This window comes from Sinocyclocheilus grahami, unplaced genomic scaffold (assembly GCF_001515645.1).
Source record: "Sinocyclocheilus grahami isolate Dianchi unplaced genomic scaffold, SAMN03320097.WGS_v1.1 scaffold24.1, whole genome shotgun sequence".
In the NCBI taxonomy this organism is placed as follows: Eukaryota; Metazoa; Chordata; class Actinopteri; order Cypriniformes; family Cyprinidae; genus Sinocyclocheilus; species Sinocyclocheilus grahami.
Genome location: NW_015505203.1, coordinates 666,148 through 679,128, shown reverse-complemented (window position 1 = coordinate 679,128; position 12,981 = coordinate 666,148). Strand labels below are relative to the sequence as shown.

At 37.8% G+C, this 12,981-nt stretch overlaps 2 protein-coding genes across 10 annotated transcripts in view; one reads left to right on the top strand and one right to left on the bottom strand.

The window, feature by feature from the left end:
• mtmr1a (myotubularin related protein 1a) overlaps positions 1-4,449 on the top strand; it is a 14,833-nt gene extending 10,384 nt beyond the window's left edge. For all 4 annotated transcript variants that reach the window (XM_016246533.1, XM_016246525.1, XM_016246518.1 and 1 more), the window contains 5 exons: positions 1,325-1,531; positions 2,682-2,774; positions 2,942-3,055; positions 3,148-3,324; positions 3,431-4,449. In XM_016246533.1, coding sequence (XP_016102019.1) covers positions 1,325-1,531; positions 2,682-2,774; positions 2,942-3,055; positions 3,148-3,324; positions 3,431-3,598 — 759 coding nt within the window. In that variant the 3' untranslated portion in view covers positions 3,599-4,449. The remainder of the gene's footprint in view (positions 1-1,324; positions 1,532-2,681; positions 2,775-2,941; positions 3,056-3,147; positions 3,325-3,430) is intronic.
• A 162-nt stretch (positions 4,450-4,611) lies between these two features.
• cd99l2 (CD99 molecule-like 2) overlaps positions 4,612-12,981 on the bottom strand; it is a 15,361-nt gene continuing 6,991 nt past the window's right edge. For all 6 annotated transcript variants that reach the window (XM_016246542.1, XM_016246555.1, XM_016246563.1 and 3 more), the window contains 5 exons: positions 11,494-11,565; positions 11,324-11,401; positions 11,094-11,213; positions 10,940-11,005; positions 4,612-7,735 (listed from right to left, as the gene is read on the bottom strand). In XM_016246542.1, coding sequence (XP_016102028.1) covers positions 7,674-7,735; positions 10,940-11,005; positions 11,094-11,213; positions 11,324-11,401; positions 11,494-11,565 — 398 coding nt within the window. In that variant the 3' untranslated portion in view covers positions 4,612-7,673. The remainder of the gene's footprint in view (positions 7,736-10,939; positions 11,006-11,093; positions 11,214-11,323; positions 11,402-11,493; positions 11,566-12,981) is intronic.

Below are 12,981 nucleotides of genomic sequence, written 5' to 3'. Positions count from 1 at the left end.
CACTCTTCTTGTCAGTCAGCTCTCCTCACTGGAGAAATGTAATCTGATCTGTGATGCGACTCGTTCGGCACGCTGCATTGAGCAGCCGCGTTCAGTTTTTAACTGTAGTGTCTGTTCGTTTACTGAACTAAATTATTTTTATTTCTATAAAAAATCTAAACGACGGTGGGGGCCTGTGACGCGGTGGGCAAGTGGCTTAACTGGTGTTGCAGCTTAACACCGGTATCACCGTCAACACCGTCTATCGCAGCAAGCCTATAGGTAAGATGACATGAACGAGTGGTTCTATCATAAGCCTGCATAAAACAGTATACAATATAAAAGACAATATACAAGGACCGTAACAACATACACAATGACCTGAAGGATATGCGTGTTCATTCAAAGAAAGGTTTTCCTATGAATTAATTCGAGAACAGTCCATTTCTCTTGGCATTATGTGTCTGTCTTATTAGGAAAATGAGTGAGTTTCTCTATCCGCATTCCTTTGGGCAATAAAACCAGTGATATCAGCATTGGTTGCCATGGAATCAGAGGCCTGTTCGTTCCTGGCACCCAGCATGTTTATTGGGTGAGGGGTCTGTGACCATTTGTTAATCTAATGAATAATTGATTTGTTAAATCAAATGAAAAATGGTGTGTCTGATTGGTCCAGACGCTACACTCTACATGAGTATAGGATTTAGCCATATACAGAGTGGCTGCAAAAAGTCAAGAAACATCAAACCAAGTTGCATTGGCAAAGAAACGATGCAAGACCTTTTCCAAGAACTTTATGAGCCTTTTTACCAACTTGTCAAGTCAAGTCAAGTCACCTTTATTTATATAGCGCTTTTCCAGTCATTTCCCCTTAAGTCTGAATCAGAAAGTAAAGCCAGGTGCACACTTTTACTATAAGCCATGTCACATTGGGGGATCTCAGCTGTCATTAAGGCCAGACTGTACGATGGTCAAGACTCATTAAAAATGGACATACGCTAGAACAATCCATGACACGTTCTGTGATGGTGAGCCGCATTCACACATGGAATTTAATTGGTGGCAAGCAAACAAAAGCAGTCTCTAGATTTAATTTAGATCATGACTTGCCTTGAATAGAAAAAATTAAGACGATGTGTGTTTTTGCATTAATAAGGTCATCAGGTTCAATTTGATTTTAATGGTCATTCGTCGGCTGTCAATGGGCATGATTGAAGACTACAGATTTTGGACTAGAATCAGAGGAATGTTTAGGATTTGTGAGATTTGGAGAATCATGGCATACAGTGTGCACGCAGCTTAAGATAATTAGATGCTTTTAAAGGAGTCAACTCTCTCTTTCTAGCTTTTGCTTGTGGGTGCAGTGCGGATTGCAGATAAGGTTGAGTCGAGTAAGAGCTCTGTGGTGGTGCACTGCAGTGACGGCTGGGACCGCACAGCTCAGCTCACCTCTCTGGCCATGCTGATGCTGGATTCATACTACAGGACTCTCAGGGGCTTCCAGGTGCTGCTGGAGAAGGAATGGATCAGCTTCGGACACAAGTTTGCTGCGGTGAGGAACACTGAGTGTGAAAGAGAACCCATATATGTGACCCTGGAGCACAAAACCGGTCTTAAGTCGCTGGGGTATATTTGTAGCAATAGCCAAAAATACATTGTATGGGTCAAAATTATAGATTTTTCTTTTATGCAAAAAATCATTAGGATATTAAGTAAAGATCATGTTCCATGAAGATATTTTGTAAATTTCCTACTGTAAATATATTAAAACTTAATTTGTGATTAATAATATGCATTGCTAAGAACTTCATTTGGACAACTTTAAAGGCAATTTTCTAAATATTTTGATTTTTTTGCACCCTCAGATTTTCAAATAGTTGTATCTCGGCCAAATATTGTCCTATCCTAACAAACCATACATCAATAGAAAGCTTATTCAGTTTTCAGTTAATGTATTTTGAAATTGACCAAAATTACCCTTATGACTGGTTTTGTGGTCCATGGTCACATATGTGGGGTAGAAAACCAATTAACTGAAATTCAGTTAATCAGATGGGCATGTTATCAATGCTGGAAATTGTTTTGCTACTAGTGCTGTCAAACGGTTAATTGCGATTAATCGCATCCAAAATAAACATTTGTTTAAAAAAAATATATGCATATGTACTGTGTATATTTATTATGTACATATAAATACACACACATACAGTACATATTTTGAAAATATTTACATGCATAGGCTATATTTATATTCATATAATATATATTGTATCTAAATATATTTAATATATAAACCGAACATATTTTTCTGAAATGTATACATGCATGTGTGTGTGTACTTGTACAGGTGCATCTCAATAAATTAGAATGTTGTGGAAAAGTTCATTTATTTCAGTAATTCAACTCAAATTGTGAAACTCGTGTATTAAATTCAATGCACACAGACTGAAGCAGTTTAAGTCTTTGGAAAAAATAATTTTTGGATTAATTGTGATTAATCGTTTGACAGCACTATTTGCTACTCAATATTTTTCTGCAAAACATTGTTTTTTTCAGGATTTAAAAGGAATGGAAAGTTTAAAAGAACAGCATTTATTTGAAATAGAAATATTTATTACAATTATAAATGTATTTATTGTCATTTGAATATACTTGCTGAATGGAAGCATTCATTTCTTTTTAAAAATCTCTTTTTGTCATAGCGTGTTGGTCACGGAGATGAAAATCATGCAAACTCTGAGCGCTCGCCTCTATTTGTGCAGTTCATAGACTGTGTTTGGCAAATGATGAGACAGGTGAGCTGCAACTTTTTTGCTTTCTAACTTCTCTAACATTTTTATTTATAGTGAAATGTTTGTTTAAAATGTTATGTTTGTGTTTGAGCCTAATTCCTGTGAATTCCCATGAAATGGATGCTGGTGTTTTGGAACTCACTGTGAATGTCTTTATAATGTGTTCGCAGTTTCCCACTGCCTTTGAGTTTAATGAGCTCTTCCTCATCATTATCCTGGATCACCTCTACAGCTGTCTGTTTGGTACATTCCTTTACAACAGCGAACAGGAGCGAGTGGAAAAGGTATGTGCCACAGTGCCAACACTGGGAGGGGGAATAGTAGTAGTTTTGATGGACTAGAGATGTTCCAATGCTGACATTTGCACTGTTTTCAGGAAGTGAACAGTAAAACGGTGTCTTTGTGGTCCTACATCAATACCCAGCCAGAGGACTTCACCAACCCCTTCTATGTGGACTATGAAAACCATGTTCTATACCCTCTGGCCAGTCTCAGACATTTGGAGCTCTGGGTTGGATACTACGTACGCTGGAACCCCCGCATGAGACCACAGGTGCAAAATGTTCTCAACACATTAGCTTAAGCAATGCATGGGATTGCTAGTTTACTAAAACTAGAGCTTTTATAGCTGACACCAGCTCTTTTTGACTTTTGATCAGATGCCTGTGCACCAGAACCTGAAGGAGCTGCTGTATCTTCGTGCAGAGCTACAGAGGAAGGTGGAGGAGTTACAGAAAGAAGCATCTTCATCACGTTCGATCTCCTCTTCATCAGAGCATGCGTATTCTCCTTCAAATGGCGGTACACCTCTACACACCTCTGTGTAAAGTACATGCAACACTCACATTAGGGAATTCATCATTAACAGAATGTGTAGGTTACAGTAAACATAGTAATGTGAAGTCTATTGGTCGTTTCTCACTGGATAATGCTTTGGGCAAGATGTAGCTATAGAGGCCCAGTACATACACTTGTGAAAACTTGCATGAACACCCAAAAAAAGGACAGTCTCCCACACAATTCAGGTTCATTTCGTTTGTGTGGAACTGCTCTTATAGACTGATAACCAGGAAAGCGTTTGATCGTAATTGAGTTTATAAAAAATATGCCAGTATTTTCACTTGCTTTTAACTTGACTTGTAATTATTGACACAAGTTTTAATAATTTATTTGTGTGTAGTCAGGGTAGTATGAGCATCTTTTTTTATCTCACAGCATTTCTGTAGTTTTTGTGTAATAGTTTTTCATTACTTTTTTTTTTACTCATTTTTTTTTTTTTGAATTGCTATTGCTTTTGCGATACTGCCAATTTGAAGCCACATACTGTTTTTGTTTTTCTGTAGCACTTGTTGGTAGGAAAGTGGAATTGGGTTTTAATGTGCACACCCTACTACTGCACTACTTCTGTACTTTCATGTACTACTGAAATTAATGTTTACACAAGGTAAATAGGGACCGTCTTATATGTATATATCCACTCATTATTGATTAAGCAAGTGCAAATAATTTTTTTTTTTATCTGTGAATCGCTCCCATATTTAAGCCATTCCTATTTAATTGGAATCCTGTGTTTTGACATTACAAATGGTCAACAGTTCAGATCATTTGAACAGGGGATGCCATATAATGTTAAAACAAATTATATGTAATAATCATTATGCACCTTAAAATGAATATATTGTGTATTTGTTTAGTTTTTTTTTCTTTTATGAGTGTATTTTTGTATTTGTGCAACCCTGGTTATTCTGTACACACACATTTTTTACTTCTGTAAAAAAAAAATTGACTCCAGAAACTTGCAACCTGACTCGATGAAAAATAAATAGGAAGGAATCAAAGACAAGATAAATTGTTTATTATTGGGTTTCTTTATGCCGATCTTTTACCACCAAGTGAGATACAGAGTGAAATTTGAGTACATTTGAATATTAAAATGTCTAGAAGAGGATTGCCAGTTGAAATCTGTGCAATTAATTGTGTTTTTATCACAGTCTGTATTTGAGTGAGCAGGCACTGATGAATAAACTGTGTGATTTTATGCTGAAAGTCAGTATTTCTGAGGTTCACATCAAAGCCAAATTTCAGTTCATTCAATGACAGCTAAAGCTACAGCATTACAGTCTGATCTGTGGCAGTACCATAAACTGGCAGTGCAAATCAAGACACTTCAGAAACGTATGTCCCAATAACACATTTTTCAAGTTAATAAATAAACCCAGTACACAAGAAAAACCTTTAATATCTACAGCTAGAATCCAAAACATGCATATCTGTACAGTTCAGCGCGTACACCCTTGTTTTGACAAAATTGCAACTATACTGGCCAAACGACACCAGAGAGAGCCCAGAGATCCTTACAAATGCAACATCCACCATATGAACTACTAGTACCCAGAAATGTAGATGGTCAATTGAAGGAATTAGGGAGGTTTTAACAGTCACATAATGCGTCCACAGCAACAAATCTGTAAGCAGTTCAACACAGGTGATAATGTTGTCGAAAATGTTCAAGACACTTGTGAATTTCCACATTTGCCTTAACCAAGACCGTTGTACCTTTCACTCAGCTGTTTCAAATTCATTCCACTGGATCACTAGACTCACACCAAAGTCAAAGAACATGCAAAAAGGCAAAACCATCACATTTCATCTTTGGTGTTCTTCATTTCTAACAAGTGTAGCACCAAAAAAGCTACATTGTTCTGGTAGCCAAAGCAGTAAAAAGAGTTACATTCAGCTAACATTCTCTTTGTTGATTTTCACCCTAGATACTCTACCAAAGCCTTTGGTAGGATGCACCTTTAAAGGAAAGTACCAGGCAACATTCTGTGCACGATATGTCTTTGACATCATTACCATTCGACTCGCAAATCTGCTTTATCTTGGGTGTGTGAGTAAACAATATTTCAGATGTGTTTAAACTGCAATAGTGTTAAGGTGAGGTCACATTTACCGTTGCTCGGCATTTAATTTTTTTTGCATGCATAATTTCAACAAGAATCCATGTGATCAGGAATTTTACACGAGGGCAAATGATTTCGGCGTGCAGAATTCGCAATGCAAGTTAGTCACACAAATCAACAGAAAGCCATGTGGTTTGAAAGTGATTTGCGTGAGCAAACAGCATTTGACGCTGCACATTTTTGCCTGCGAAATTTCAGAGAATTTGACCACACCTTTGAACTGGAACAACGTACGTAACCTAGTACGTCTAGTTTGTAGACATTCAAGTGAAGCAGCCCTTCTAACGGTCGTGACTGTTAGTGCTGTGTTAGTAAGCTAGCGTGTCTTCCCTAATGTTAGCGTGGTAAGGCATTGGGAAGGAAAGCACCATTGGCGAGGGCTTGGGTTGAGGGTAACAAAGGTGCACCTGAATTCACAGTGAAAAACAACAGCTACAGGAAAATCTGGAGCATCTCAAGTGGGGGAGAGGATGGTAAGGACTGATCCGCTTTTTAATCCGGTTTTGCTAATTTGCCATTTCTAGATGGTGGCCTTCCAAATCAGGAGAAATGAGGGCTCTGGTCAAGCTCAGACCCTTGGCAAATGAAGTGGGGGAAATTAGCAAAACGGGAAAGCAGCTGGAGACTCATTAAGGCAATAGCAAAACTAGCGAGGGTGTAACAGGTCTCTAAGAAGTCTCAAAGCTAAAGCTCAAACATGCTACAAATGATACAGACACTAAGCTAGGGCGAAAAAACTACTCCCCGTAATCCAAAAAGAGTGGGGGGCACAAACATTTATGTACATTTACTGCTACAAGTGTAAATAGAGATACACTGATACAACGGTTTTGAGTACAAACTTGGAAACGGTATGCGATATACAAGCACATTAACCCCTTAAAACCCCACAAAAGGCGATGGATCAGAATTAGCGATACGAAGAGTTACTAGACTAAGTATTGCGCCTAACATGAAAACACAACTTCGGTTACTTCCACCCACAAGTTACTTCACGCTAATGTATCTACTCGTTCTGATCACGCTGAATCAAACTATTCCTCAAAAGAAGGAATCGCAACCACTGACATCCAACTAACACGCACAAATGCAGTCAACACGGCTTCTTCATCAACACACGTCAACACATCTTCACAGTTAAACCAATTTTAGTCATTGTTTCATTTTTTTTAAAGCAAATTAGAAGGAAGCAGCTGTTGGTTAGTTTTTGACTTCAGGTGTTCGTCTTTTTTGTTTTTTTTTTCCTCAAAAAGTCACTCTAGTAAAAAGTTTACTAAGACACAAAAACCTGCATATGTGTGTAACAATCTTTTCACATTGCTGTGAAAGCAAGGCAAATATATACAGATCATGTTAAAACATCAACAACAAGAACAACAAAAACCTTCACAAATCCTTCATCTTTTTTTTCAATTGCAGATTCCACAGCAACTGGTCTGTTAAGCCTGTCTTGCTGTGAAAGTGTAAGGAAAACGACCTTTAAAATCAGATTTCTATGATCATCCAATCTGCTGTTTTTGTAAACCTTGGATTAATCACGCGTATCACATTAATATGCATTTGTGCACAATAGGAATGACGGGCTAAACTGACAAACAAAAAGACTGTAGCGCAGTGTCTGTAGGACTCTTTGTATGGGCCTCTGTAAAAAGACCCAAGTGTGATTTCTTGGGTCTCGGCAGATCATGTGAAAATAATTAGGTGTTTTCCATTTCATAGCAATATTATTGCAAACAGGCTTACTACATTGTTGCATGTGAACAGTTAAAATAGAATTTAAAAAAATTATTAGACTATATTTAAGGTTGATTTAAACAGTCACATTGGTACTTCAAAAAGGGCATTGTGGTGCAAATGCGCTGGGAAATACAGTGGCATTCAAATTGGAGAACAACGATTTAGAACTGCGCCCTCTTTAGTTTGGATGATGCATTTCAGATTACACTGCATTTTCCTCTGTCGGCGGCTCAGCATTGGGAGGCTGGAGAAGAGTTTGTTGAACTGGAGTAGGAAGGAAAATAATGCAATTATTAATCATTCTGTCAAGTACACACACACACACATACACACATATATATATATATATATATATATATATATAAATCTATTGCAATTTTAAGACTAATTTAAGGTGTACTAAGTTTAAAGAAAGTTTTTCTATCATTGAACATAAATTGTAGGTGATAATTGTGCTAGTGAATGGCATCCGTAACCAAAAACTTTTTTGCGCCATACTACATCCACGCCAGTAAGTGTCAGTCTAAGACCACAATTGTTTAGAAAAATGAACAGAAGGAATGAAAATTTTACAAAAAAAAAATTTGTAATTGGGAATAAAAATACAATTCACCACTGGCAATATGGGGAAGTATGGTCTGGCAGACTTTTACTGGCAAATAATCTTAAAATCCCAACAATAAAAAAAAGCACATAGTTCATTACTTATTCTACCGACATTGTAACAATACAAAGCTAGTTATAAATCTACGAATGTACCCTTTAAAGAGCAGGTCATATGGGTTTTTGAAAAATATCTCTTTTGCAGTTTATAATGTAGCTATCCTTAAATGAAAACAATCTGCAAAGTTGTTAGTCAAAAAAGTGCTCGATAAATAAAGATATTGTCTCTCAAAAGAGAGAGTCGATTATGAATCGCCTTAACGAGTCGTCATATTTTCAAATCTTTTGCCTGTTACCGGTATACGTCACTGGGTAACACATTTGCATAATCTCCACCTGCCCGCAGATCTGACCTGCCCACTTCCGCTAGTTAGTGTGTTTACATCATGTCGAGAAGACGCCGTGTTCATGGATAACACAGAAATACAATTTGAACCTTTTGTTGTGTGCTCGTCATTTTACCGAGGACTGCTTCTCTAATCTTGACTTTTATCTTCGTCGGCTTCTAATCTTCTTTATTTGGACTAACAAGCTTTCCGAACCACAACCTGTAAGTATGATTGATACGTTATGTGTACATTTTCAATTGAGTGCTCAAAAGTTTTTTTTTGCTAACATGTGATGTACACCTAGTGCAGCTTTAGGTTTCCAGGTAAAGCAAGATATTACTGTCTTACTGAATAAATAGTTCTGATAATTCGCTGTGAACCCACTATTTCCTAAGAATGTGTCGATTAATGTAGACTGAAGTTGTTTTAATTACTTCGTTTAATAATAAAGAATGTAGTGTAGCGCACAGAAATTGCTGTTTATTTTGCTGCACCGGTGTTCTGACGATTTGTGCTACCCCGTCAGATTTTGCTACCTCCCATTAAAACAGATGGTAGCATAATTCGATAGCGAAAAGTGCTACCTATCAGATTTTGCTTCCAGCATGATATTAATAAGGTGTGAGGCTTTATTAAAATTTGTAATTGGGAATAAAAATACAATTCACCACTGGCAATATGGGGAAGTATGGTCTGGCAGACTTTTACTGGCAAATAATCTTAAAATCCCAACAATAAAAAAAAGCACATAGTTCATTACTTATTCTACCGACATTGTAACAATACAAAGCTAGTTATAAATCTACGAATGTACCCTTTAAAGAGCAGGTCATATGGGTTTTTGAAAAATATCTCTTTTGCAGTTTATAATGTAGCTATCCTTAAATGAAAACAATCTGCAAAGTTGTTAGTCAAAAAAGTGCTCGATAAATAAAGATATTGTCTCTCAAAAGAGAGAGTCGATTATGAATCGCCTTAACGAGTCGTCATATTTTCAAATCTTTTGCCTGTTACCGGTATACGTCACTGGGTAACACATTTGCATAATCTCCACCTGCCCGCAGATCTGACCTGCCCACTTCCGCTAGTTAGTGTGTTTACATCATGTCGAGAAGACGCCGTGTTCATGGATAACACAGAAATACAATTTGAACCTTTTGTTGTGTGCTCGTCATTTTACCGAGGACTGCTTCTCTAATCTTGACTTTTATCTTCGTCGGCTTCTAATCTTCTTTATTTGGACTAACAAGCTTTCCGAACCACAACCTGTAAGTATGATTGATACGTTATGTGTACATTTTCAATTGAGTGCTCAAAAGTTTTTTTTTGCTAACATGTGATGTACACCTAGTGCAGCTTTAGGTTTCCAGGTAAAGCAAGATATTACTGTCTTACTGAATAAATAGTTCTGATAATTCGCTGTGAACCCACTATTTCCTAAGAATGTGTCGATTAATGTAGACTGAAGTTGTTTTAATTACTTCGTTTAATAATAAAGAATGTAGTGTAGCGCACAGAAATTGCTGTTTATTTTGCTGCACCGGTGTTCTGACGATTTGTGCTACCCCGTCAGATTTTGCTACCTCCCATTAAAACAGATGGTAGCATAATTCGATAGCGAAAAGTGCTACCTATCAGATTTTGCTTCCAGCATGATATTAATAAGGTGTGAGGCTTTATTAACATGTACACCTACCCCAACCCTAAACCTACCCTTACAGTAGGATAAATACAGTGTTGGTACGCATAATCTGATAGGCAGCATTATTTGACAGAACACCGTTAGTTATAGGGTTAATGCGGGAGAGACGAGCGAGTTAGTTAGGCTGCTGCGCCTGTGATACAGCTGTTCTGCGTTCTGATTAAAAGTTAAAACAGAGTGTCTTTTGTCTGTCGTTCTTCAAACATTACAGTAGACATATTTTGGTTTTCAAACTGTATTGTTTCATCAGTTAGTCACATTAGCACTCGGCTAACATTGTTGTTTTAAGTGTTCGCAGTTTAGCAGCTAAACTTTAGCTGTGGGCACGATTCGCTTGCAGAAGTGTTTTTGTATTTTATGTCATTATTTTAAGAATGGATTGGAACAGTATATTATTGTTTTATGTAAAGGTGTTTTGTCAATGGTAGCGCTCGCGAGGCTAACTTGCTCAAGGACTCCTCTCTGTGCCAATCACAACAGGCTTGGCCAGCCGACCAATCAGAGCAGAGTAGGCTTATGGAAGGGAGGGGTTTGCTCTGAACTTGCTTGGAACGAATCGTTTCGAAATCATTGGCAAATGACTCTAATATTAAATGTATATTCTGAGATAATTACAATGTTGTCTGACCTTAGATGCATTTAAACCTGTTGTAGAGGACTCCAACACAATATTAGGACACTTTAAAATACCATATGACCTGCTCTTTAAATGCCACCAAAAAATGTTAAATGAAGACATTTGCCTCATAAATGCAACATAAACGGGTTCAATACCTTGTGGCTCCTGTGCAACTACAGCATCTGGGGCATCTGCTTTCACCATATCTGCATTCAGACTCTCTGTGGAAAGATAAAGCACGTGATAATGAACGCATGGAAAAATACAAACAGTGTGGAACAATTAAAAAGAAAATGTATTTGTCTTTACGCTGTATGCTGAAGCACAACTTCTTCTTCTGGTAGGAGATGTAGCTGCTCACTGCACCGACCAGAGCCATAGCAACAGCGCTCACAATACCAGCAATGGTTCCAGTCTCAGCCATGGTGTCTATGAATGAACACATTGGCCACTAATAAAATATTTAACTGTACCAAATTAGCAAAAGCTATACAGAATGTTCTTCTAATAGCCCTGAATACTATTTAACGCAATCATACCGTAGCTGTCATCAGCAGGATCCAAATCACTGCCACCGTTTCTGTCACTGCTTCCACCACTACTTCCACCTCTTCCACCTGTAGAAATATGAACATTTCAAATGACACTCCTACTTTTATTTGACATGCCCCACAATGTGAGGATCTGTCAGGCAGTTTAAGTTTGTCACCTTTGCCTTTGTCAGGTTTGTAAGAGTTATCACTGCCCACATCCACAAGGTCATCGTCTGAGAATTGATTACCTGAGAATTTAGAAAAGACCATTAGTCTGGGGACAACATGAAAAGTACTAATGCATGGCTCGATCCTGGGTTTACTAATCCTATCAGCATTCAATCAGAGACCCATAGTGATCTAGACAAAGGTGAAGCTTTTGTGACCCCAAAAGAGGAAAAGTCCAGCACTCCAACACTGCAAGAAACAGAAAGCTGAACTGCCAACTAGGGCTGGGCCAAAAAAATGGTTTGATTTAATATTGATTTTCAAGATAAATATAACTTTTTCTGTATTTATTTCTGCAAAAATATTAACATATGATACTACTGGTTTTTATTTAAGGGGTCATATGATGCGGTTTAAATTTTTCCTTTCTCTTTGGAGTGTTACAAGGTCTGTAAAGTTGCAAAGACTAAAGTCTCAAATCCAAAGAGATATTCTTTATTTAAAGTCATTAAAACGGCTGGTTCTAACACGCCCCCACATGTCTACGTCAGGATGTGGGAAGATTTGCATAATGCCGGCCAAATGTTCACGCAAAGAAAGAAGGTGTAACTTTTATTCTCGCTGTAGTATTGTTGCCGCCGCCGCCATGCCGTGGAGACACTGTGTTTCGTTGTGAAAGCGAAACTACTTTGTTTGGTCTTCCAAAAGATTAGGCAAGTGACGATTCTGTCGACTGTCCCGAAACCCGAGCAAAAGTCTTGTATCGCAGCATGCAGTAGTGCAGACGAGATGCGCTGTTGTGAAGCCGCTTTGAGTGAGAGAAGACGCGGTACAGCTGAATCACTTACGCTGTTTTCAAATGACTGATTTAATCTGATAGTATGTGTGGATTTATTTACTCATCTAACCTACATGCTCTATTGAATATGTTTGCAGGAACTTCCCTCATTATAAACTCGAAAGCAGATTAAACATAATTCTATTATACAGAGATTTAAGGGGGAAAAAATCCATGACTTTTCCTAAACTTTTCCAGGCCTGGAAATGGCTGTTTTAAAATGTCATGACTTTAAAAAAAATTTCATGACTGTAAGAAGATGCACGCTGTTAATCACGTAAGCTGGTCCTCCATTGCGCGAATGCTCCGTTACCTCTCCCTCCTCTAATCATGCAAGATCCTTCACCCCACTTTTTTCCGGGACCTCTCAATTTACAAATTAAGCACTGCCGCTCACTCTAGCCGCCGGGTGTGATGCTGTGTGTTTCGTTGTGAAAGCGAAACTACTTTGTTTGGCCTTCCAAAAGAGGACACGTATAGAAGCCCGTTTCCGCCACTGAATAAAAAATTAACGAGGTAATTGCAATTCTGACTTTTTTTCTCAGAATTGCGTGATACAAACTCGCAATTGCGAGTTATGAAGTTGCGAATTTCGGGAAAAAATGTCAGAATTGTGAGTTTATATCTCGCAGTTCTGACTTTATTTCTCAGAATTGCG